General features: G+C 36.2%; 1 protein-coding gene across 1 annotated transcript in view; it reads left to right on the top strand.

The window, feature by feature from the left end:
• Positions 1-10603: 10603 nt before the first annotated feature.
• Positions 10604-26450, top strand: part of LOC106878687 (dolichyldiphosphatase 1) — a 30716-nt gene continuing 14869 nt past the window's right edge. Inside the window, exons 1-3 of the mRNA XM_089350210.1 lie at positions 10604-10751; positions 19486-19576; positions 24945-25038. Coding sequence (XP_089206336.1) covers positions 10686-10751; positions 19486-19576; positions 24945-25038 — 251 coding nt within the window. The 5' untranslated portion in view covers positions 10604-10685. The remainder of the gene's footprint in view (positions 10752-19485; positions 19577-24944; positions 25039-26450) is intronic.

Below are 26450 nucleotides of genomic sequence, written 5' to 3'. Positions count from 1 at the left end.
ACTTCTTCACTTTTCATTCATACCACACCAACGTCTGTGAGTATTTCAGTATGTGTCTACATGTATCTATGTACATACATATATGCACAGGAGTGGCTGTGTGGTAAATAGCTTACTTACCAACCACATGGTTCCGGGTTCAGTCCCACTGTGTGGCACCTTGGGCAAGTGTCTTCTACTATAGCCTTGGACCAACCAAAGCCTTGTGAGTGGATTTGGTAGACGGAAACTGAAAGAAGCCCGTCGTATATATGTATATATTTATATATATATGTATGTGTGTCTGTGTTTGTCCCCCCACCATCGCTTGACAACTGATTCTGGTGTGTTTATGTCCCCGTAATGTAGCGGTTCGGCAAAAGAGACCGATAGAGTAAGTACTAGTCTTCCAAAGAATAAGTCCTGGGGTTGATTTGTTCGACTAAAGGCGGTGCTCCAGCATGGCTGCAGTCAAATGACTGAAAACAAGTAAAGAGAGTATGTCTATACATAAACACCTGTAAGTATGTACCTATAGTGTTTGTGTGTCATTCTTTATCTATGTGTGTGTGTGCATGTATTCCATTATTATCATTTAACAGTCATGATCCATACTAGTATGGAAAAGACAGTTTGACACATTTGAAGACTGTCATGCTTCAGTGCTGGCTTTTGCGTGGTTTCTTTAGATGGATGCCTTTCTTAACGCCAACCGCTTTACATCATGTACTGAGTTAAAGTACGATAGAAGGGGCCAAAGCAGAACAGGTTTCTTGCTCTAGAGCAGCCACATGGCTACCTACATTGTGTGCACACAGGCACACACACACACATCGTATGTCTTTATAAACATGTCTGTGCATATATGTATGTCTATATACATATATGTATATGTGGCCATATGTGTGGGTGAATGTGTGTGTGTGTGTATGTATATATATATATATATATATATATATATATATATATATATATATATATATATATATATATATATATATATATATATATATATATATATATATATATATATATATATATACATATATATATATATATATATATACATATATATATATATATATATATACATATATATATATACATATATGTATATATATATATATATATATATATGTATATATATATATATATATATACACACACACCCACCATTAATCCAGCTGTGTATGAATATGTAAATGTATGTGTATGTATGGCCAAGTTAATGACTTCACAAAGAGAAAATAATTGCCATATTTGTTGTTTAACTTTGTCTGGAATGGTCTTTCCTTCCCATTCTCCCCCTATCTCTTCTCCCACACTCCCTTTCTTTTTTCTATTCTTCCTCTCCCTTCAGTTTTTATTCTCTTTTAATATCCTCCTTTCTCTCAGTTATCTCTTTTTTCCTCTTTCTATCTCATTTTTTTTTTTTACTTCACTTATCTGTATTTTATTTATTTATTGATACTCCTTTCTCTTCTACGTTTTCTTCTGTCCTATTTTCTTCTTTTTAAATATATATCCTCCCCCCCCCTCTCTCCCCATCTTTCATTTTAACTATTAACAACAATCATTCATTCTATTCTATCTCTTCACTTCAATTTTCTTTCTATTCCCCCCTCCCCACCCTCTATTCATTTTCATCTCCTTAAAAAAAAAAAGAAAGATAAGATGATACTTGAATCTTTTTATTAAAAAAAATTTTTTTTTTCCCCTCCCCTGCAAGTTGACTCTGTAGAGATGCCAAGTTTCAGTTAGGAAAAAAAAACAAAGCAAAGAAATCCAACACAATCAACAACATTAATATAAAAGACAAAAAAAAAAGAATAAGAATAAGAGAAAAAGAAAGAAAGCATTTGAACAGCAACATTCCTCTTAGTACATTGATTTACATCCACGTTCACCATCATCGCTCATATACATCATCAAACAGGCTAAAAAAGAATATCTGTGCCATATCAAAGCCATTTAATGATTAACTATTACTCATTTTCTATTGGAGCCTTCAGCTCATCTAACTCAAAGACCCATGAAAGGAATTGACAAGATAGAGTGCGATAGCAATCAATTTCTATTGCACACTGTCTGTCGATTATTGCACTTCTGACTACAGCAACCTTAAAAACTGACTGTGTACCACTTATTTGCTGTTCTTCTTCTTCATCTTCTTCTTCTTAACCACCAATAAACTCAGTTTCAGCAGTAAGATGCTTTAGCAGCGACTTTCAATATCCAGCATTAAGCATGTTTGCTTTTAAATGCATGTGGCTGGTTGTGTTTCAGTATAACGGCAGTTAGAGAGTGAGAGAGAGAGAGAGAGAGAGAGAGAGAGAGGGGTGGTGTGGAAATGTTGTTATAGCTTCTCTGGACCTGATCCAGTTTTGGATTATCGATATTTCTGAAATCTTTGGATTGGATGCTTTAAGCCTTGTACAATATTAGAATATAAAACATATTAACCAATCATATCGCAAATTTAATAATATAATAAAAAGAAAAGAAAAGAAAAGCATTAGTTGGGTGGCAACATGCATACGTTCATGGGGAACATGTATGAGTGAGAGTACATGTGATATGTTAGTGTGTGTGTGTGTAATGTTTTCATGAAAAACATGATTGTGTCATGCCAGTAATAATAAGTGGTTGAGTGGTATATATGTTTGTGATGATATGAATCTGAAAGCTCTAGTTGTCCCATCCTATAACATACATGCATATACACTAATGGGAAAAAATGTAAATATATTGGAAAATATATCTAATTAATAAAAATCAAATGATATATAAATCTTTATTGCCTTTACAGCAGAAAATCAACTTTAGATTGTCTCCACCATTGCAAATGTAAAAAAAAAAATAATAATTAGAAACACTTGCTCTACTTGAATGATAAGCACAGGGACACTTAATTGAATTAACAGAGGGTGGTGTAGTATCCCAAGGCATTGAAACTCTAGTTTGGATGTTTTACAGTTTTCTGTGTTCATTTTCTTCTTTTTTAAATTTAGATCTGTTTGTTGTGTATTCCATTTGTCTCTCGAGGATTTGTAAAATAAGTACCAGTAATATATTGAAGTATTGATTATTTATAACAATAATCCTTTTCATTGTCTTTGCAATCTTGTATGATAGTAGAGTGGGTGTTCCTTGTAAAAAAATAAATATACTTTTAGTTCAGCAATCAGTTTCATTGAATTATGTTTTATAATAGTAAGTAGAAACTATAAGAATTTAGAAAAGTATTTTATTCAAATGCTATTCATTGGATTATAATCAGTAGGCGTAGGAGAGTGGCTGTGTGGTAAGTAGCTTGCTAACGAACCACATGGTTCCGGGTTCAGCCCCAGTGTGTGGCACCTTGGGCAAGTGTCTTCTACTATAGCCTCGGGCCGACCAAAACCATGTGAGTGGATTTGGTAGACGGAAACTGAAAGAAGCCCATCGTATATATATATATATATATATATATGTGTGTGTGTGTGTGTATGTTTGTGTGTCTGTGTTTGTCCCCCAACATAGCTTGACAACCGATGCTGGTGTATTTACATCCCTGTAACTTAGCAGTTCGGTAAAAGAGATCAATAGAATAAGTACTAGGCTTACAAAGAATAAGTCCTGGGGTCGATTTGCTCGACTAAAGGCGGTGCTCCAGTATGGCCACATTCATATGACTGAAACAAGTAAAAGAGTGATTTAGTTATGGTTGCTGCTGCTTGGCCTGGGTCATCCATGAAACCCATGGTAAAAGGCTATCCCCGCTCCTTCATCTCTCTCACTTTTTTTTACTATTGAAGTCACATGACTCTTGACGATGTTCTATATGTAGCAGTAAGTTTTAAAAGAGAAGCTACAATTAGCTGAAATGTTTAACACTTTCATTAAAAAGATATGTTTGAATTAAGATTTAGGTAAAAATAATAATAAAGACATTGAATGCATGCTATTATAGAACAGTATGCATTCATTGGACACAAATACTAGTAAAAGATGCTACTGTGTAATCTGACAAGAGAGATACAAAGCTTCAGTTTTCTGTTGAATGGAAGGCCAATGGGATTTGCTCAAGCTCGAGACAACAGAGCTATATCTAGTTTGGTATCTCATTGTTCTGGATTTAAATGCCATTTGGTGGCTGTGCAAGTGAAGTAACTTCCTTTTTTTGTCTGACTCTAGGATTGATTAAATGTATCCCTTCGTGAATAATATTCTGCAATTGATTTAGTTTGTTCATTGATCTGAGTTTAACTCTCACGGGTCAACTTTGCTTCATTCTCAGTTACAGAACCAGTGGACACTGTAAAATATACCCAGTCCATCCTGAAAAATAGATGGTGTCAGAAAAGGCATTTAGTTATTGAAACCTCACCAAAATGGAAGGAAGAAGCAGAAACAACATAGGATAGAGAGGACATTTTAGTTATACTGGTGACAATCTTTTTATTGCTAGCAGCATGGTTGTATACACAAAGTCCACACTGTAAAATGGTTGGCATCAAGAAAGGCGTCCAGTTGTTGAAACCTCACCAGAAAGGAAGGAATGAGCAGAAACAACAATGGGTAGACAAGCATCTTTAGTTCTGTTAGTGACAATCTCTCTGGTGTCAGTGACGTGACAAAATGCACCCAATTCATGATGTAAAGCAGTTAGTGATACGTAGGATGTCCAGTTTTAAAATCTGTGCCAAAATAACATGACATTTGCAGCAACAGGCTTTTCTCTGTTGTGTATGTTATATAACAAAAACTGCAACAAAGTGACAAAACGCTGTGAGACTTATCAACTCCTGCCAAAATGGGAAAACAGATGTACAATGATGATGAGTACCAGAATTTACTGCAGTCAAATCAGTTTCCTATAACCATCTCCTACATATATGGTTATATGAAATCAATAGTTCTAATAAATGGCTGTATTAGGTATTTGTTATTTTCACTATTTTCATTATGTCTCATACAAATATTGTAAATAGATGTATACCTCAATTGATGATTAGTTCTTATTGAGTTTGAAATAGAAAGAGCTTTGGGGACAAATCAAATAGCTTAAACTGGGGGATTAAAATATATCAGACTGAAATCTTGAATTGCTAGAAGTCTGTCTTCTTTTATTATATTAAATGTACTTGACTTCTATTGGGAGTCAGTTACTTTCCTTCTGTCTTTTAGCTTCTGAGAAGTGCATCTTGTTTTCCATGATCTATTTCTAATTGTGACACTAATACTGGTGTAAAGGCCCCCTTCGGTCATGAATGACCATGGGATTGCACCTAGAAAATTCTCCTCCTAGGCACAAGTCCAGGCAAGGTTGTTTATGGAAGACCAGCAGTCACCCATGTATACCAGCCTCCCTTCTCCATGCCACTGATGTTATCTGAAGGAAAGGCAAAGTCTGATGCAGCTTCACACCCGTGACACTGCAACTCATTTCTACAGCTGAGTGAACTGGAGCAATGTGAAATAAGGTGTCTTGCTCAAGAACACAACACAGCCCAGTCTGGAAATCAAACCTACAGCCTCATGATTGTGAGCCCAATGCTCTAACTGCTGAGCCATGTGCCATTCACTGGTGTAGTTGACTGATAATGCAGAGTGCTGTAAAAAGTCAGTTTCAACAGGCAAAATGACAGACAAGTTGAGCTATTGTATGAAGAGCAAGTCAAGACTGGATGGAATACCCTACAAAATTTATCATTACCTTTTTGGCAACAGACCGGGAGCATTACCTGTAGTATGAGCTGAGAAGTGATGACACTACTAAGGAAAGACCTGAACAAAGGGAACATGATAAACAACTTCAGTTACATAGTTCTGCTCAGCAAGCTCCTTTAAAACACTTGCCAAAAGATTAGTGTTTGTTATCAGTAATATAGTCAGATATGCAACCTTGTGTGATCCCCGACTGACCTATCCATGCCAACTTCCTCATGCAGTACAGTATAGAGTGGGTTGGAAAAAAAGATCTGGCTTCAATGGGGCACTGATAAACTGTGATGAAACTAAAGCTTTTGATACAGTTAAGCATCACTACATGATAGTTGTCTTAAGTGCTCTCAGTATCAATCTCATCTTCAGAGATTGGATCAGTATAATGTACGGCAATGTGGTCCAACTAAACAGCTGCCTTGTGGAACCATTTTGCATTCCATGCTCAGTTTGTACCCGCTTCTCTTTCCTGTATGTGTTGATGCTTGAGGTTTGCTGTTTTTAAGGGGCAACCTGCACTTCATGTTCTCTAACACAGTAATCATATTTGTATGTATGCACAACATCACCATCATGGTAACTGACACTTTGAAAATTGAAGTGATAGACACCATATTAAAGGCATGTTAAAAGGTTACAGAAGTATGCATCAAACAGAACAAGTTGATGGGCTTGAACTATGTACCTGGGAAAATAAGTTCTACGGGAAAGGTCATGCTCAGACAACCCTGTACAAAGGAACACATACTGGCCAATACGTAATTGTCAGTGTACACATATTCTCATATATATATATATAACCTTGCACACATGTTGTTTGTTACCACACTCTCCCTTTCATTCTCTCTCTCTCCACACACACACACTTTCACTCTCTCTTTCACTCTCTCTATCTCTCTATCTTTCCCTCTCTACACACACACACACTCTCTCTCTCTCATTTTTCAAATCCATTGGCATGATTGATCAAATGAATGAATGAAACTGCACTTCAGGTTATGAAATGCCTATTTTTTGTCTCGTAAATTGACATATATACACACACACGTGTATAATATAGCTGTTTATGGGTATAATTATACAGACATAGGTGATGGTTGTTAAGTGTATTATCTGAATAATGGTCTAAAAATTGAATACTCAGAAAAGACTGAAATATTCTCTGTTGACAGTTGCATGTGAAAGATTATTTTTTGTTTATTGTTTCCACATGCAATTGAAATTGTCTAAAAAAAATCCTCTTATTGTTGATTGATTGATAGCCAGTTGTTTTAAATACATCATTTATAAACTTAAAAATCTATTTGCAAAAATGTATTTAAGAACCATCATCATCATTGTCATTAGCCATTGGCACTTCCATCATCAGCAATCCTCCATCCAACATCACTGCTACCAGCTAATCTTATTTGTCATATGAACCAGGGAGGTAGCCTCTATGTGGTCTCTGAGTCTACTAGAAATAATAGCTAAGTCTCTCTAAGATCATATTTTCTATAATTAAAAAAAAAAAAATTAAAGTCATATTGGTAAGTGCAAGTGTGACTATGGTTAAGAAATTTGCTTCCCAACCACATGGTTTCAGATTCAGTTCCACTCCAGACTGACGAAAGCCTTGTGAGTGGATTTGGTAGGCAGAAACTGAAAGAAGGCGGTGAGCTGGCAGAAACGTTAGCACGCCGGGCGAAATGCTTAGCGGTGTTTTGTCTGTCTTTCTGAGTTCAAATTCCGCCGAGGTCGACTTTGCCTTTCATCCTTTCAGGGTCGATAAATTAAGTACCAGTTACACACTGGGGGTCGATGTAATTGACTTAATCCCTTTGTCTGTCCTTGTTTGTCCCCTCTATGTTTAGCCCCTTGTGGGCAATAAAGAAATAAGAAACTGAAATAAGTTCATGGTATAATCATCAGCATCATCATCTGATGTCCATATTCCATGTTGGCATGGTGTGTGTGTGTGTGTGTGTGTGTGTGTGTGTGTGTGTGTGTGTGTGTGTGTGTGTGTGTGTGTGTGTGTGTGTGTGTGTGTGTGTGTGTGTGTGTGTGTGTGTGTGTGTGTGTGTGTGTGTGTGTGAGTGAAAGAGTGAGTGAAAGAGTGAGTGAAAGAGTGAGTGAAAGAGTGAGTGAAAGAGTGAGTGAAAGAGTGAGTGAAAGAGTGAGTGAAAGAGTGAGTGAAAGAGTGAGTGAAAGAGTGAGTGAAAGAGAGAAAGAGAAAGAGAAAGAGAAAGAGAGAGTGTTTGTATCATTTAGTCCTGACTTTGCATGATTGCTGTAAATGAATATCATTCATTTTCAACATTCTGCAGAAACATGTCTAGCTGTGGGGAAATATTACCTTGCTTCAGAACAGGTTAGGGTTGGCAAGAGGAAGGGCATCTGGCTGTAAAAAGAATCTACCTCATTAACCTTCATGCAACTCATGCAAGCATGGACAAGTGGACATTATGATGATGATGGTGATGTTGGTTAGTGTATTCTTTGATACACTATGCCTGGAAATATGATGGGATAATTAGGGCTAGAATGCTTTTGATCATTAGATTTGTTGAATTTGAGTTTATCTGGAAGTAAATGATGACTGTTTATTTGTTATTTTCAACATGGAAAAATAGACCTCAAAATGACGATGACAATGCTGTTGTTAATTTTCCAATCCTTCTCCTTCATAACAACATTCTTTGCTACTGTTTTCCTTGCAGTCACAGACAGATTACAATTCAAAAGTAAACATTAGCTACATTAATTAGACCAAATTATTGTATCTGCTAGATCTGCTCTGACCATACTCTGTCTTTTGTATGTTGATATCTGTTTCTTCTTATACTACACTTCACTTCATTATCATCATCTTTATTATTATTATTTTAAAATGTGTTTTTCCATGCTGGTACAAGTTGTATGAGAGTCTGCAGTACATCCTATCACTACTCCTCTTGGTTTTGCTATGTCATTCAATGAGTAAGGCCTAATATTCTGAGATGTATCTTGTCAATTTTTTCCTCATTTTTCTCAACCTTACTTTGCCATGTGTACTTTTCATCATCAACTATCAGCATACAACATTTTCCTTTCCAGCTATTGTCGTTGGCACTCCGTCGCTTATGACATCGAGGGTTCCAGTTGATCCGATCAACAGAACAACTTGCTTGTGAAATTAACATGCAAGTGGCTGAGCACTCCACAGACACGTGTACCCTTAACATAGTTCTCGGGGATATTCAGCGTGACACAGTGTGACAAGGCTGACCCTTTGAATTACAGGCACAACAGAAACAGGAAGTAAGAGTGAGAGAAAGTTGTGGTGGAAGAGTACAGTAAGGTTCACCACCATCCCCTGCCGGAGCCTCGTGGAGCTTTAGGTGTTTTCGCTCAATAAACACTCACAACGCTCGGTCTGGGAATCGAAACCGCGATCCTATGACCGCGAGTCGGCTGCCCTAACCACTGGGCCATTGCGCCTCCACCCTTTCCAGCAGATAGCATTTAAATAGCATCGCACATTTATATCAATGCCACTTCTATTCTTCAACATATTGGCTAATACCTTTAATGCCCAGTTGTCTCAATACATTTGTGTTCTGCCTTTCATACAAATTGATATTATGTGTCCAGTGTATCGTATTCAATTCCTTGCTCTCCAAACTGAAGATCTTTTGCATTTAGTGTCACTATTTTGCTATCATGCAGTATTGCACTCATTACACCTGCTTCAAACAGTTTGCCTTTTCACTTGGAGAGAGAAACATTTTGTTGTTTAGTCTCAGGTGAACCCTGATTGAACAAATCTTTGGTTAGGGACTGCATTGCCCAATGTGTCTGTTCATATTTAAACAGTAGTGTGTGGTTTGAAGAAGAATTGGCTGCTGTTTCTTCCAGATTGGGCAACCATGTAGAAGCTCCCCCATTGGTCTATAAAACCCCTTTTTGTTGCAAATAGAGGTCTCGATGGAACTGAAATAACTGGGGGACTGAACCTTTAAGAATGTCATCTCTTTACCTGGAACACATCACAGTACTGGGAACATGATAGGGATCATCAATCAGTCTTTCAACCATAACTCTGGCGTCTTTTCACTTGATTCAGTTTCTGCTCTCAAATGTATAACCATCACAAAATTATGTAATTTGGTGATTAGATGTAATTAAATAAAAGAATACATATACATATATATATATATATTACGGAGATGTACTTGCATAGCAAGTAACCTGATCTGAGATTGTGTGCTGGAACGAAAACAATTGCAGCGTGGAAGGTGTTTATAAACCATTTAAAATAACACACAAAACCCATTAGATTCACTTCAACATTTAAATTTAATTTGTCAAAATATTTTCGTCGCTTTGAGACCGTGACCTGAGATATATATATATATATATATATATATATATATATATATATATATATATATACTCTTTTACTTGTTTCAGTCATTTGACTGCAGCCATGCTGGAGCACCACCTTTAGTCGAGCAAATCGACCCCAGGGCTTAATCTTTGTAAGCCTAGTACTTATTCTATCGGTCTTTTGCTGAACCGCTAAGTTACGGGGACGTAAACACACCAGCATCGGTTGTCAAGCAATGTTGGAGGGGACAAACACACACATATATATACATATACATATATACGATGGGCTTCTTTCAGTTTTCGTCTACCAAATTCACTCACAAGGCTTTAGTAGAAGACACTTGCCCAAGGTGCCACGCAGTGGGACTGAACCCGGAACCATGTGGTTGGTAAGCAAGCTACTTACCACACAGCCACTCTGATCATCAAGCTGCAGCTTGATTCTAGGGCATTACCTTGAAGGGTATTTTAGACAATCAAATCAATCCTAATAGCAGCACTGTTTCTTTTAGTCCCTATGTTGTTGAACCACTATATAATTCCAATTAAGATAAATAAATTCAATTAAGATGTTGATGTCTCTAATGTAATTTTTTAATTTTTTATTTGTTTCAGGAGATTTAATTGGTTATATTTTAGCATGGTTTAGTATGGTGCCCATGTTCATCTCAGTGGGATTTATCACTCTTATAATTATTCGGAGAGACCTCCATACTGTAAGTACTACTTTCAACGTTTTGGTATGTATTCAGCAGCATGTACTGTGTGTGTGTGTGTGTGTGTGTGTGCGCGCGCGCACGTGTGTTTGCGCACACATATTTGTATGTGGCTTTATTTCAGGGTGAATTGTCTAAGGAAAAGTGGCAGTCATAGTAGGTCATGCAATCCTTCCCAGACCTATGAGGGTGATGGCATTCATATTCAACTTAAAACTTCTGCTTTGACAATAAAGGAGGCAGTTTGGTATGAAGAAGGGTTGTCAGAGTTGTTTAGTACCATTCTAGTTGTACACTATTACTACAATACAATTGAGAAGGTAATGATAGGAATGAGTATAACAAATAGGTCTGGAAAATGATACGAGGCTTGTTAGTTTAGTGAAGCAGAAACCATTGTGGGCGATAGGTTGTATCATGTTGAGTGAGATTTGTCAATATGGGTAAATTCATGAAAGGCAGTTAAAAAATGAAACGAGAACGAATTAGAACGTTCTATGAAGGTGTTTTTTTTTTACCCTGACAATATCCACTTTCTTCATAAATTTTAATCTTTTCAGTATGTAAAATTTGCTGGGTTATAGTAAACTTAAATAAACATATTTTTCATGTTTTATTTTAACAGCTGGTTGGACATTTAAATTTCTTCTTTTAACTGCCTTTGTATCATGTTTTTTTTTTTTTTGCTTTTAACTGCTTTTGTATCATGTTGCAATTTATTACCTCTATTAATTTTTTGGGGTCTTGTGAGAAAGTCATGCAATATTTAAAGACATTTTTTTTTTATTTTGTCTTTTGCTTTCATTTCTTTATATATTGAAATTGTTATTTAGTCAATGTCACTGCCAAAATATTCTCAAGGGAAAGGTAAAGGTTTGAGGGTAAAGGTTTGAGGGAGATTAGGGTAGAAGCAGTGAAGGATGAAACTGGTTATAGGAATTTTATTTACTTATTTATATTCATTTTTCCATGCTTGCATGGGTGGAGTTGTTTGTTTCTAGATACATTGCCTGTCTACTACTAACTACTCAACTGGAAGTAGGGGCAAAACCTGTTTTGTATCAAGTTCCACTCCTTGCTATTTTTGAGCAAACAATTATGTGTCTCTCTTTCTCTCTCTCTTAAGAAAGGAGTTTGCTCATGACATCAGAACCCACTTTTGTTTGTAGCACACAAACTTATCTTATTTTTATGAATTTAACTGCAGAACTTGTGTATTTGCATGTAACCTTTACAGCATGTGTTCATCATCAAAGAGCACTCGGCTTTAGTCCAACTATCTTTGTGAAGGATGCAGACAAGGAAAGAGTCATGTGTGCAAGGAAATAAAATACCAATTGTATAACAGTTGAAAGAATTATTAAATATTTAATGATTTGCATATATACTAATTAATTAGCTGTCTTATTTTTTTATGGCTTAGCCAGAGAAGAAAGAGCAGGGCCTCTGAGACTGGTGAGGGAGAGCAAGAGTGGGTGAAACCACAATTTATGTGTTGCTGTATTAAAAAGCAGTATTTCAAGATATCAGGTTTTCCTCAGACTAGGGGCCTGCTCCAAATGTCTGTTACATAGTGGACTGAGCAAGTTGGTGGTGGTATTAAAACGGGCAAGCTTACAGGGAAAAGAAAATTCATTGTATGAGATTATATATATGGTCGTCGTTATCATTTAACATCCATGCTCCATGCTGGCATGGGTTGGACAGTTTGACACGATCCAATGGGTCCAAGGACTGCATCATGTTCCCGTGTCTGCTTTGGTATGGTTTCTATGCCAACCACTTTACAACACACTGGATGCTATTTGCATGCCGCCAGCACTCATGAGGCTACCACACAGCTCACAAGGCTATGGAAGCTGAGGGTAGGTGGATTATGCCAGGAGATAAGGGTTAAGGTGTGTGAGGAGTGCAGCAGAGCAGGTTCTTGTTGTAATGAAGTGCTACATAGCTACTCACATTTAGATGGGAGAGTGAGAATGAATCAGGATATATATATATATATATATATATATATATACATACACACACACACACACATACATACATATACACACACACACACAAGGTGTGTGTGTTGTTAGTTTGTGGGTCAGCTGCATACTGAACAAGGACTGCTGCAAGCTATATCACCAAATATTTTATTTCACATCCAGCACCTCACTTTCATGATCCTAGTGATTTTATCAGGTATCAAAAAAACTCCAACTTAAAAATCTATTCTCTTTTACTCTCTTTTACTTGTTTCAGTCATTTGACTGTGGCCATGCTGGAGCGCTGCCTTTAGTCGAGCAAATCGACCCCAGGACTTATTCTTTGTAAGCCTAGTACTTATTCTATCGGTCTCTTTTGCCGAACTGCTAAGTTACGGGGACGTAAACACACCAGCATCAGTTGTCAAGCGATGTTGGGGGGGACAAACACACATATATATATATACATATACATGTATACGACGGGCTTCTTTCAGTTTCCGTCTACCAAATCCACTCACAAAGCTTTGGTCGGCCCGAGGCAATAGTAGAAGACACTTGCCCAAGGTGCCACATAGTGGGACTGAACCTGGAACGATGTGGTTGGTAAGCAAGCTACTTACCACACAGCCACTCCTATGCCTATATTTATAATTTTTGTTGTTTGTGTGGGAAAATGAGCAAAATATTTTTTCAATTTTACTCAGTCTTGTTTTTTGTTTCTTAGTTTTTGAAAGATAATTTTTTTTTCTTCTTCTGTTGATCTGATTTTGGGTTTTTATATAAAACATTGGAGCAGAATCTTTACCACTGTTTACCTTGTTTAAGGTTAGCTTTCATTATGAGAAATTTGTTGATAGCTAAAAATAAATAAAATACAAATTAGAGCTTAAAGAATTCTGTGTCGTGCAGTAATTTTGAGCAAGATTGACTGAGACAGGTAGAATAAAATAATGAAAGTATCCAAGCATATTTTGGTGAGGCATTCTGTTCTACATATTTTAATGGTGGGGAAATTGTAATAAAAGAGGATATGTAGATCTTTAAACAATGTCAAACTACAATACATGACAAACTCCTCTGCTATTTAACAGTTCAGTTTCTAGTTAAATGTGCACTAACAATACTTAATGTTGTAAGACAAAAAAAGTTTCATCCAATTGAAATTAAACTCATGAGGGGAATAAAAATCATGAATGTTGATGATAATTCTTGTCAAAGAAGTAAAGGGAGAAAACTGTAAATTTAAATTGGTTGAAAAGTAAATAGAGACCTGCAGTGTAGAATGGATTTGCTGCTTGGTAAATACAATGATAACTACAGACAGGTTTTGGTTTTATTAGACCTCCTCAACAATACCATATCATAAAACAATTGGCACACTATCAATGAATTATCTCAATTGCTGTCTATTCTTTGTTGTTAACAGCCCTCTGCATTGATGACTCTTTTAACAATAGGACTATTTCAACTTTTTTAACTTTAGCAATTAATTTAGTACTCCATATTTAACTTCCAGGAGAACTTTTTTGGTTCATTTCAGTAAAGTACTAGTAATGAACTAAAAAATTTTGATTTTTTTTTTTTTACATTCTAACAGTTTAGCTCCTCAGTTATCGTCTTCTTAATTACCTGTTTTTTTTTTATTTTATTAATTTTCTTCTGTTCTATATTCATTACTGTCACAGTCAGTTATTAACTGAGTTTTATGATGGTTTCGATAGGGTTGATGATGATGATGATCAAGATGATAGCATTCCTTAGAAATTACCACTTAATGAGATAAACTTTATTATTTACATTTACTGTTAATACATTTGTGTTACTATTTATTATTAGCTTGCTACAAGTTATAGTATTGTCCAATTTGTTCTGATTTACTAAACTGGATTCCTCACTGCAAGTAGTGTCAACATAAAATCTAATAACAGGAATGCATCTGCTGTTAGCCAATAAAACCAATCATATCATTGTAAGTTGTCATAAAAGTGCTTTTGTACTAATCTGGCACCTTAATCTTGCAGATAACGTAGACGCTGTACAATAGAAAACAATTGGAAACATCATTTGGCTTATAGGTATAGACATGACTTATAGGATATAGACATCACAAAACCAGCTTTATTCTAACCTGAAATTAATAGAGCTAATCACCTATTGACAGACACCCCTGTCAGTAAATGGTTAACTCCCTCCTCCCATTTTATTTTCACTTCATATGTTTAAAGGCTTTTGTAATGGCCACAACAGGGATAGGTAAAATAAACTCTATTGTTTTATAGAGTGGTGATTTTTTTTTCATTTAACTTTGATGAGACAAAATTAATCAACATGCTAACTTTAGAGTTTTGTTTTTAAAATTTGTCTGGTTCAGATAATAAAGTTTTTTTAAATTTTAATCGTTGCCAGTGCTGCCGAACTGGCTCTTGTGCAGGTGGCACGTAAAATACACCATTTTGAGCATGGCCGTTGCCAGTACCGCCTGACTGGCCTTCGTGCCAGTGGCACGTAAAAGCACCCACTACACTCTCGGAGTGGTTGGCGTTAGGAAGGGCATCCAGCTGTAGAAACGCTGCCAAATCAGATTGGAGCCTGGTGTAGCCATCTAGTTTCACCAGTCCTCAGTCAAATCGTCCAACCCATGCTAGCATGGAAAGCGGACGTTAAACGACGATGATGATGATGACGATACACTAATGTTACAGTTTGTGTGTATGTGTGTGGTCATAAGTTAGTGCTCACTTTCCATGGTGGCATGGGTTGGACAGTTCGATAAGAACCAATAAGCCAGAGGCCTGTGCCAGTATACCAAGCTCCAGTGTCTGCTTTGACTTGATTTCTGCATCTGGATGCCCATCCTTTCTAATACCAACCACTTTACAGAATGTACTTTTTTCATGGCACCAGCACTAGTCAGATCTTGAGATACTAACAAGACAAACCTCTCAACTGGGTGGGATACAATATTGCAGGAGTTGAAGATGTGATAGAGAGACAGTGTCTTGCTGAAGAAGAAACACATGGCTGCTCCAGCTGCAAAGAGAGAGATGGTGTGACTATACCCTCTAGGTAAAAGTTGATATAAGAAAGATAATGGGGAAAAAGAAAGAGTAAGAATGGGTAAGTTTGTGACAGTGCAACAGTTGATTAGAGATGGGGATTGAAGTGGATACAGTGAATATAAATTAGTTTGGGGGAAGTGAAGGGAATAGATGGTCAGAAAGGAGGAATAGGAAGAGAAGATAATAAATGTATGTATGTTTGAAAAAATGAATTGAAATGGCTTTTCTGATAATTTATCCACTTTAATAATTAGATATTTATAAATTATTAGGTGTTTTTATGAACAGCTAATTATTAAAATAGCTACATTATCAGAAAAGCTATTTCTATTCATTTTTTCAAATATATAATACTGTACCAAGGACTCTCTCTCTCTCTCTCTCTCTCTCTCTCTCTCTCTCTCTCTCTCTCTCTCTCTCTCTCTCTCTCTCTCCCCTCTCTCTCGTTGTGAATATCTGGTTTCAATAACTACATAAATCAGAACAGATGGCCTTGGATTGTGAAATTCATGTTTGAATTAATCTTCCTGTTTATTATAGTGCAGGGTTTTGTAATTTTTTGCAATTTGTGGTTGAGATAGAGGATGGAGGCAAGGGTGACATCATTAATGATGGTTTATTAACAAGAGAAATTCTATCAAACTGCTGACATTGACCACCTGAATTTCTCATAACAAAACTATCTTCTTTGAATATGCTATAACAATAAAAGAATTACAGATGGTTAAAACTTACATTTTGAATGGATGACCTCATTGATGATATATTTAATTTTGAAATTAAGAAGTTGTATTTAGTAGCATTAATAGAGGAAGTAGCTAGCCATGTAAGTAATGTCATAGATGAACAATTTGTATCTGCTATGAATTGTTCCAGTCTTGAAATGCCTGCAAAGGGCAAGAGTACAAGCCTCTCCTTCAAAACCAATCTAATAGAGAAAGTGATTAAAAAGAATTGTTGTTCCTTATATGTGTGCCTCAGTTTATTTAATCAAGGAGAATGGGTACCATATTTTTCTCAAAACCTTATGTAATGAAATTGTGAATGTCTGAAACAACTACCCTGTTATTAAAAAAAAGAAAACAAGTTAATGACACATATGCCATTAAAACAGATTCTGCGGTGTTACCATTTAAGGTCTCCTAACAGACACAGACTTGTTAGAGTTAATGTTATGACAGCAGGCTTTCGTTAGAATACACTTAGTTACATATAAATTATCACAACTTAAATTTAACCTTTTGAATTTTAGATACTCTGTAGTTTACAATATAAGTGGATGATAATCTAGAGCATTGCATTCAAGTGAAAATGAGCTTGTAAAAGAACAGTTACAGAGAATGCTTCTCTGTTCCCAAGCATTTGGACAGAGATTAGAATACTGACTTGTTTTTAGTTTCATACACTTCAAGTACTTTTAGTTATTTGCTTACGTATATCATCATCATCATTTAATGTCAGTTCTCCATGCTGGTATGGGTTGAATGATTTGATAGGATCTGATGAGCCACAGAGCTTCATCAAGCTCCAATGTTAGCTTTGGCCTGGTTTCCATGGCTGGATGTCCTCCTAACACCAACTTTGTCACAGTAGGTGCTTTTTTTTCATGCCACTAGTGAGGCCACCAAATAACTTGCAAGACAAAGAAAGAAAAACACCCATTTGACTAGGTCAAAGAGAGAAAGGGAGAGAGAGAGTGTGTGTGTGTGTGTGTGTAATATATGTATATGAAATAATTTGTTTTTAATGGTTGAACTCAGTAAAGTAAATACAGCTATAAATAGCAGCATGTAAATATTGGGCTAAAAACATTTTGGATAAAACATATCGAAGGCTGCTAGGCTCTTGTATCAAACTACTTTTGTAAACTCCTCTTTCTGAAAGTATGAGCCAACTTATATATTGTACTGTACCAATGGATTTACAGTTTAGAGGTTGAAAAAATTTACTTTCCATAACAAACTATTCAATCAACTATGGTAATGGCCTTTTTTGATTATTATTATATCTTGTGTATTTGTTCGCGCACTCTGTTCTGAGTTCAAATCCTGCTGAGGCCACTTTGCTTATCATTATTGATAAAATAAAGTACCAATCAAGTACTGGAGTCAATGGAATCAACTAAACCCCACCCCTTAAAATTGCTGGCCTTGTGCCAAAGTCAGAATCATTAGCACGTTGGACAAAATGCTTAGCAGCATTTTGTTCAGCTCTACATGCTGAGTTCAAATTCTGCCAAGGTCGACTTTGCCTTTCATCCTTTTGGAGTTGTTAAATTAAGTACTAGTGGTGCACTGGGGTTGATGTAATTGGCTACTCGCCTCCTCCACAATTTCAGGTTTTGTGCCTTTAATAGAAAGGATTATTATTTTTAAGACAGCAGGCTGGCAGAATTGTTAGCATGCCAGACAAAACACTTAGCAACATTTTGTCCATCTTTACATTCTTAGTTCTGATTCCATTGGGGTTGACTTTGCCTTTCATCTTTTTGGGGGCAATAAAACCATACCAGTTAAGCACTGAGGTTGATGTAATCAACTTACCCCCTCTCCCAAAATTGTTGGTCTTATGCCAAAATTTGAAACTGTTATTATTATCTTTGGCCAAGCACTCGTCAATTTTTTTAAAGTTTCCCTTGAAAAGGAAAGTGAGGGTAGAAAAGGAAGTGCTGCCACCCAGTAGTTTCATTAAAAGGTGGGAGAATGTGGCAAGAATGATCCGAGTGAACAGGCCTGTTTTAAGTATGTACCGGTAAATTGAAAGAAAATACTGTTTAGAGGGCACTTGCCCTAACAAGAACAATCATGGTTTTATGAGTTATTTTGAACTGAATATAGTAGGGAAACCAAGTTTCTTAGCCAAATGCAGATACAGAATAGAACATCACTGACAGGATATCAACTGTTGTTGTACCACTTATCTTCCAGAACCATAACTATGGGCTCCCTCATCTGTTCTATTTTGTTTGGTTATATATCTCTTGATTTTTGGACTTGTATTTATGTAAGGAATCATTATTGATGGCCTTATTTTTTTTTTATATATATAAAAGGTCATTTAGGGCAAAGAAGTGGATATTTCTAATGAATTTTATCTTTCAACTCTAAAATTAAGGAACATCATCATTTTTCCATTATTGTTTTAATGTCCACTTGTCCATTCTTATATGGGTCTGACCATTTAATATATTAGGATTGATTTAATTGATTATGCCCTATCAAAAAAAAAAAAAAAGAAAAGAAAGAGGGATGTACATTTAGTCTTTATTAGAAGATATCAGGGATTTACTGACAAGATGTGGTTGTCAATCTATAGATTTTAACTTTGTGTTTCTCTGTATGCATTGCATTGATTTCTTAAGCAAGGCTCTTAACCTTACACATGCAAAGAGTAGTAAAAAGGGTTCATTATTGTTTGAAAGATCTTAATAATAAAGTTTTTAAATATGAGAAGAATCAGACTTCTGCTTCGAGTGTTTGTTACATCTCTTTCTGTTTTTAAAATATTGTATTGTATCCTACATAATGATCATTTACCAGTTTTCTTGAATGCTGCTATCATCATAGCCCTCACCACTATTTTACGTCCTCAATACCTTCACTATCATCACCATTTTAAATCATCATAATCATCATCATCGTTTTATGATAATATCACTATTGGTATTATTTTAATCTTTAATTCTTTCTCTTATTAAAGGCATCTTATTTTGGGGGAATTGTGCTAAATGGAGCAATCAGTATAGCTCTTAAACACATCATCAAGGATCGGCGGCCACCACCATCACCAAGTAAGTACTTTATGACAACTTTCTTAAACCATTATTATTACATGAGAACAGAACGGTTCTATGCTCAACATATATGTAGACATAAAGGTTACCTTACTATAGACGACATAAGGAGTAGGCATAAAATTAGATACTAAACACTCAGAAAATGAGTTAGTATTACCCTGTAGAAGTGGAAGAGGTGGAGAAGGTTGGGTTCATGATGCTGAATCTCATAACTAAGATGACAGATAAGTGAAACAAGTGATGAGGCCTTTTACATGGACCTGTCCAACCCATGCTAGTATGGGAAACAATCATATAATTATGATATAACTTCTGAAAATCTTCTATTTAAATGTATGAACATACTTACTTTTTTCTTTGTATGGCTAAATGTAAAACTCTAATTTCATGAGATCACTTTCTTCCTGATTTCCTTGGGATATATTTTTTTTTAATAGAAACATCCACACAGTTATTTTTGGTGACTTTTAGATGATCATAATTCTTACTATCTAAACCTTAGCCTATTTCTTTGATTTCTTTTTGCAGTCTTCCATCTCTGATATGTATAATTTACATTAAAGACATCAACAATGACATATGGGTTGAGCCTTCATAATCACATCAGATTATTTTCATGCTGAGCTGTATTCAATATGACCTTGAAATAAAAATTTTTTTTTAATTGCTACTAAATTAAATATAGTTTAGTTACGTTTCTATATATAGAACCTCCTGGATATGGCTTGAAAATGTATCTGGTTGTGAGGCCCTGGCTCTGGTGCTCCGTGGTTTTGAAGAGTGTGGAGCTTTCTCTTAGCAACTGTTATTCCAAGATTTACTCTGCATAGAGTTGTAGCACCTATCAGTGTCCCAGTTATGGTTTATTTAGTATGTTATGGAAAAAACGCCGAGCACAAACTCTCATTGCTTTGTGAGTACCTTGGGAAAGGGAGAGGCTAGAGGAGTTAACATCAATGGCAATTTAAGGAGTGGAGTCTCTCAGACTCTCTGGTGCTCCCCTTGACACTCTTCCAGAAACTCCAGCCTCTAAGTTCTTCACAACTGGCTAGTTTCATGCCACCTCTATCCAGGAACTCCCAACTCACTCATCTCCCCTCCTCCCCTCACCCATATGGTGTCTCTTCTACCTTGGGTCCTGCACTAGCTGCTAGATCCAGTACTTCCTCCTCAGAATGTCAGTCAACTAAAATTCCTTCTCTGCACTTATTTATCTGATAACCATTTATTTAAAAGCTTTTGAGAGGAACATTAACTCTGTCAGTTTCTTCTGTACTGCACAGGACTTGTGCAATGTTGTATACCAAACCATTTAAAATAAATATTAATAAAACAACAAAAGCCCATCTATTTTCTTCAGTGCATCTTAATTTTTTTTATTCTCCATACAGAAGAGGAGTTGTTTCGTAACAATCTACTGCACTGTTCTATAACTATCTGGGTGTGGAAATTAATTAGTAGGTTTGTTATGGGTCAACACTAGAAGCTTCAAAGGTTATCAACTCGGTGTATCTCATAAATCTCCAGGTTATGATGAAGTATAAAAAACTCAAATGTGAATTGACTCAGCTTGGCTACTGCTTAACCATATTCTATGATCCTTGCAATAAAATATTATTTGTTGAGGTTGTGTACCACATAATATTGGGTCACTGGGTTACCACAAAAGATTTTATCTTCCTGTCAAGTGCTGTTTCATATTACTGGTGCTGGTGCCATGCGAAAAGCATCCAGTACATTCTGTAAAAGTGGTTGGTGTTAGGAAATGCATCCAGCTATAAAGGTCATGCCAAAGCAGACAGTAGAGCTTGGCACAGTCCTTTAGTTCACCATTTCCTCTCAATCCTTCCAATCCATGCCAGCATGAAAATCAGATGTTAAATGATGATGGTCAAATTTATTCTTTACCAAATAATAATCATAGAGAGAGTTAATTTTGGTATTACAAACTGGTTAAAGACTCACCACTTACACAATACTCTTGCTGCTTGTATTTTTCTTAGACATATCACAGTACTAGTGATTAAATAAGAAACCCTCTTTCTATTGGCCCATGCAGTCATGACTCTCCATTAAAGTATGTTTGAACTAAATATCTGCTGGTGAATGACAATAATCGTTCCAAAATTTAATTATGTTATTTAGATTGGCTGATTATTGTTGTTCCATATCCTTGTGGCACTTTGGGAAATAAACTATTTTGTAGGTTACGACATATTAAGTAGGTTAATTAACAAATGTAATGTCTTTAAATTCTTTATGAGTCACACTATAGTATATCTGCTCACTAAAACTAAAACATGGGATGTAATAATATCCAAGCCTGCCTCAAATCTACAGGCTCACGAGGCTGAAGCTAATCCAAGTCTTAAAGACAGCTGAGAGCATAAGACTCCACCATGAAAGGATTGAGCCAGTCTGTCATAGGTCACAGAGTTAACCCTTTAGCATTTCAGCTGACCATATCCAGCCAAAATATTCTACCTGTTTTATGTTTAAACTAACCAGATTCAGCCTTTCACACCTTCCTTACAATGTTATTCTAAAAGTAAATTATCACATCATTGAAATCTCAAAGCTACAAGATTATGCATCATCATCATCATCGTTTAACGTCTGCTTTCCATGCTGGCATGGGTTGGATGATTTGACTGAGGACTGGTGAACCAGATGGCTGCACCAGGCTCCAATCTGATCTGGCAGAGTTTCTACAGCTAGATGCCCTTCCTAATACTAACCACTCTGAGAATGTAGTGGGTGTTTTTATGTACCACCGGCATGAGGGCCAGTCAGGCAGTACTGGCAACGCCCACATGCAAAATGGTGTTTTTTTTCGTGCCACCTGCACAGGAGCCAGTCCAGGGGCACTGGCAACGACCTCGCTTGAATGTTTTTTCACGTGCCACCGGCATAAGTGCCAGTAAGGCGACGCTGGTAACGATCACGCTCAAATGGTGTTATTTACGTGCCACTGGCACGGAAGCCAGGCAGCTGCTCTGGCAATAATCACGCTCGGACGGTGCTGTTAGTGCTCCACTGGCACAGGTGCCAGTCATCGAATATGGTTCAATTCAAAACATAAACAAATATCTCACTCAAGGGCACAATGTACCACCCAGTTCGAAAATGAACATACACTGTACTGATCATGAGCCCAATACTTTAACTACTGACGTTTTTCACAATACCCAAGAGCTTATTAATTAATGCATTCATTTTTAGGCTCATATTGATATTACATTGTTTCTCTGAGTCTATTCCATGATTGATCAACTGTATATGTGTGAGTGTGTCTCAGACGTGGCTGTGTGGATAAGAAGTTAGCTTCTGAACCACATGGTTCCAGATTCAATTTCAATGCGCATGGCACCTTGGGCAAGTGTCATCTATTATGGCCTTGGGCCAAAATCTTTTGAGTGGATTTAGTTGACAGAAACTAAAAAAAGCTTATTGTGTGTGTGTGTATGTGTAATATATATATATCATCATCATCGTTTAACGTCCGCTTTCCATGCTAGCATGGGTTGTATATGTGTGTGTGCGTGTGCGTGTGTGTGTGTGTGCGTGTGTGTGTGTGTTTTTGTGTCGCTTGACAACCAGTATTGGTTTCTACAGTTCTATATTTAAGAGATGAAGAATTATGTACATTATTTGCATTATTTACATTTTTACGGATATTTGTCCTCATCTTGTTTGTTGTTAACACAACGTTTCAGCTGATATACCCTCCACCCTTCATCAGGTGTCTTGGAGAAATTTCGAACCCAGGTTCTCATTCCTAAGGTATTTTTCGATGTTATTATTATTATTAATGGCACTGCCTGGAATCGAACTCGGAATCTTGGGGTTAGTAGCCCGCGCTCTTAACCCCAAGATTCCGAGTTCAATTCCAGGCAGTGACCTGAATAATAATAACAATAATAATAATAATAATAAATAAATAATAATAATATCGAAAGATACCTTAGGAAAGAGAACCCAGGTTCAAAATTTCCTCAAGACACCTGATGAAGGCTGAAGGGTATATCAGCCGAAACGTGTTAACAACAAGCAAGATGAGGACAAATATCTGTAAAAATGTAAATAATGCATATAATGTACAGTATTGGTTTGTTTACGTCCCAATAACTTAGTGGGTTGGCAAAAGGTACCAATAGAATAAGTACCAGTACCTTGTAAGAAGCACTTGTGCTGGTACCATGCAGAAGCACTTATGCTGTGCCACATAAAAGCACCCAGCACACTCTGTAAAATGGTTAGCATTAGGAAGGGCATCTAGCCATAGAAATCATGCCAGATCAGCTCTCCAGCTTGCTGGCTCTGGTCAAACCATTCAACTCATGCCAGCATGGACAACGGGCATTAAATGATGATGATTTCAATTTTGTGATGACAAACAATTGGCTTGCTAAGATGGCATTGTTATCTAACAACAACTATGTTTCCATACACAGTTGGATATCTGTTGCTCCCATTTATGGTTTGGGTAGCAAACATGTTCCTGCTCTCAGCGAGTCTATAATCATGTCCCTGTTCTCAGCTGAGCTGGAAACATGCCCCATCCCTCTCAGTCGGGTTACAAATATATCCTCACTCTAGTCAAGGCAGTAACTAAGGCCAGATGGATAACAAAAAAAAAAGATAGTGCTGATGATGTCAAAATAAGACTGAAACATGTCCTCCAGATTTGTCTTCCATATTTTCTAGAAAAATTATGATGACCAGTAACTAATATTATCTTTACTTCATTGCACAATTACTTCACAGGTTTTTTTTAATATTCCCTGTATTAAACCTATTAATATAACTATTGTAGACTAGTTTAATTATCATCACAAGACATTAATTTATTTCATTGTGAAAATTTCATGACTTAGATTCCTTTATTCAAATTAAAAGCACAAAATTTTGATCATAAATTGTAATAGTAAGTTAGATTTGTTATGATAGCAACTAAATTTAGATTATGCTTAAGCACTTATTCTCTAGTGCATATCCTCACCACTGTAAGCACATTAGACAAAAGTTCTTTTTCTTCCTCTTTTTATCTGCAGTGTATGATCAAGAATATATTTGGTTAGCTATTTTTGTGGTAATTGATCAGGAACTCACCTCTATTATTTCTTGAATTCAATCTGTTTGTATTTCCTCAAATAGAAAATCTATCTTTTTAAAATTATCAAGTTTACTGAACTATACAAATACGTACATAAAAATCATTTGTTTTGAAAGATTATTTTCAGAAACAATTTCATACTTTCTCTTCTTTCTTGATGTTTTTTAAAAATTTTCTATATATTTTTAAACTAAATTTTTTATTGAAATTCTAATAATTTTTTTTTTTCTTTGAAATTTTATTCAGATCAAATTCATATTGGTATTTATGGAATGCCTTCAAGTCACTCTCAGTTCATGGGTTTTTTTAATACATATCTTATCTTATTTTTGTTATTTAGGTAAGTTCTTTATTTATTCAATCATAATCATCATTATCATCATCCTCATCATGTTAATGATTTAACCTTACAAAGATCCTGTAGTCAGCAACTTTTCAATTTAAACGTGCCAACCAACTTATTTCATAGAAAATATTATATTGTGAATATAATTTTGCCGAAAATAGATCTTTTTATTTTTTTACAAAATTGTATTCACAATTATGTTTATAATTAACAAAAAGAGCATGTCATTCTCAGTTTATTTGCAATTTTTTTTTCTTGCACTGATGTTTTGATGTTCATGAATAAACTGTCAAGAGTTAATGAATTGTTAAGCACTAGTCTGAGAAATAGAATGGTGTGCTGTATATAATAAATGAATAATCTTTTCTACTCCAGGCACAAGGCCTGAAATTTTTGGGGAGGGGGGGGCCAGTTGAATAGATCAACCTAGTACGCAACTGGTACTTAATTTATCAACCCTGAAAGGATGAAAGGCAAAGTTGACCTTGGCAGAATTTGAAGGCGGCGAGCTGGCAGAATCATTAGCATGCTGGGCGAAAGGCTTAGCGGTATTTCGTCTGCCGTTACATTCCGAGTTCAAATTCCACCGAGGTCGACTTTGCCTTTCATCCTTTCGGGGTCGATAAATTAAGTACCAGTTAGGCACTGGGGGGGTCGATGTAATCGACTTAATCCGTTCGTCTGTCCTTGTTTGTTCCCTCTATGTTTAGCCCCTTGTGGGCAATAAAGAAATAAGAATTTGAACTCAGAACATAAAGATAGACGAAATACCACTAAGCATTTCGCCTGGTGTGCTAACGTTTCTGCCAGCTCACCACCTTATGTGATAATTGAATAATGCCAAAATGCAGGCAATCCAGGGTTTTTGGTTCAAAATCCCATCAGTGAGCCAGTTTGCTTTCTCTATTCCAAAATGCTACTTGTAGCTAGCATTTAATATAACAAAAAACAAAAGACTGAAGTTGTCTTTTTTTTTCTTTATGCCTTACTTGTTTCAGTCCTTAGACTGTGGCTATGCTGGAGCAGTGCTATTAAGGGTTCAGTTGAACAAATCAATCCCAGTATGCATTTCCTAAGTCTATTACTTATTTTATCAGTCCCTTTTGCCAAACCACTAAGTTGCAGGAATGTAAGCAAGCCAACATTAGTTGTCAAACAGTGGATGGGGTGGGAGACACACAGACATATATGCAACAAGCTTCCACACAGTTTCCATCTACCATATTCACTCACAAAGCATTGGTCAGCTCACAGCCCAAGGTGTCACAAAGTGAGATTGAACCTGAAACCATGCGATCGCAAAGTAAGCTTCTTAATCACACAGCCATGCCTGTGTCTATTTTGATAATCTCGATCTTAACCGTGTCACTTGATGACGCTTCCTTTATATATAGATGACACTGGAT

The sequence above is a fragment of the Octopus bimaculoides genome, chromosome 1 (assembly GCF_046866305.1).
Source record: "Octopus bimaculoides isolate indiv1 chromosome 1, ASM4686630v1, whole genome shotgun sequence".
NCBI lineage: Eukaryota > Metazoa > Mollusca > Cephalopoda > Octopoda > Octopodidae > Octopus > Octopus bimaculoides.
This window is presented reverse-complemented; position numbering and strand designations above follow the sequence as displayed.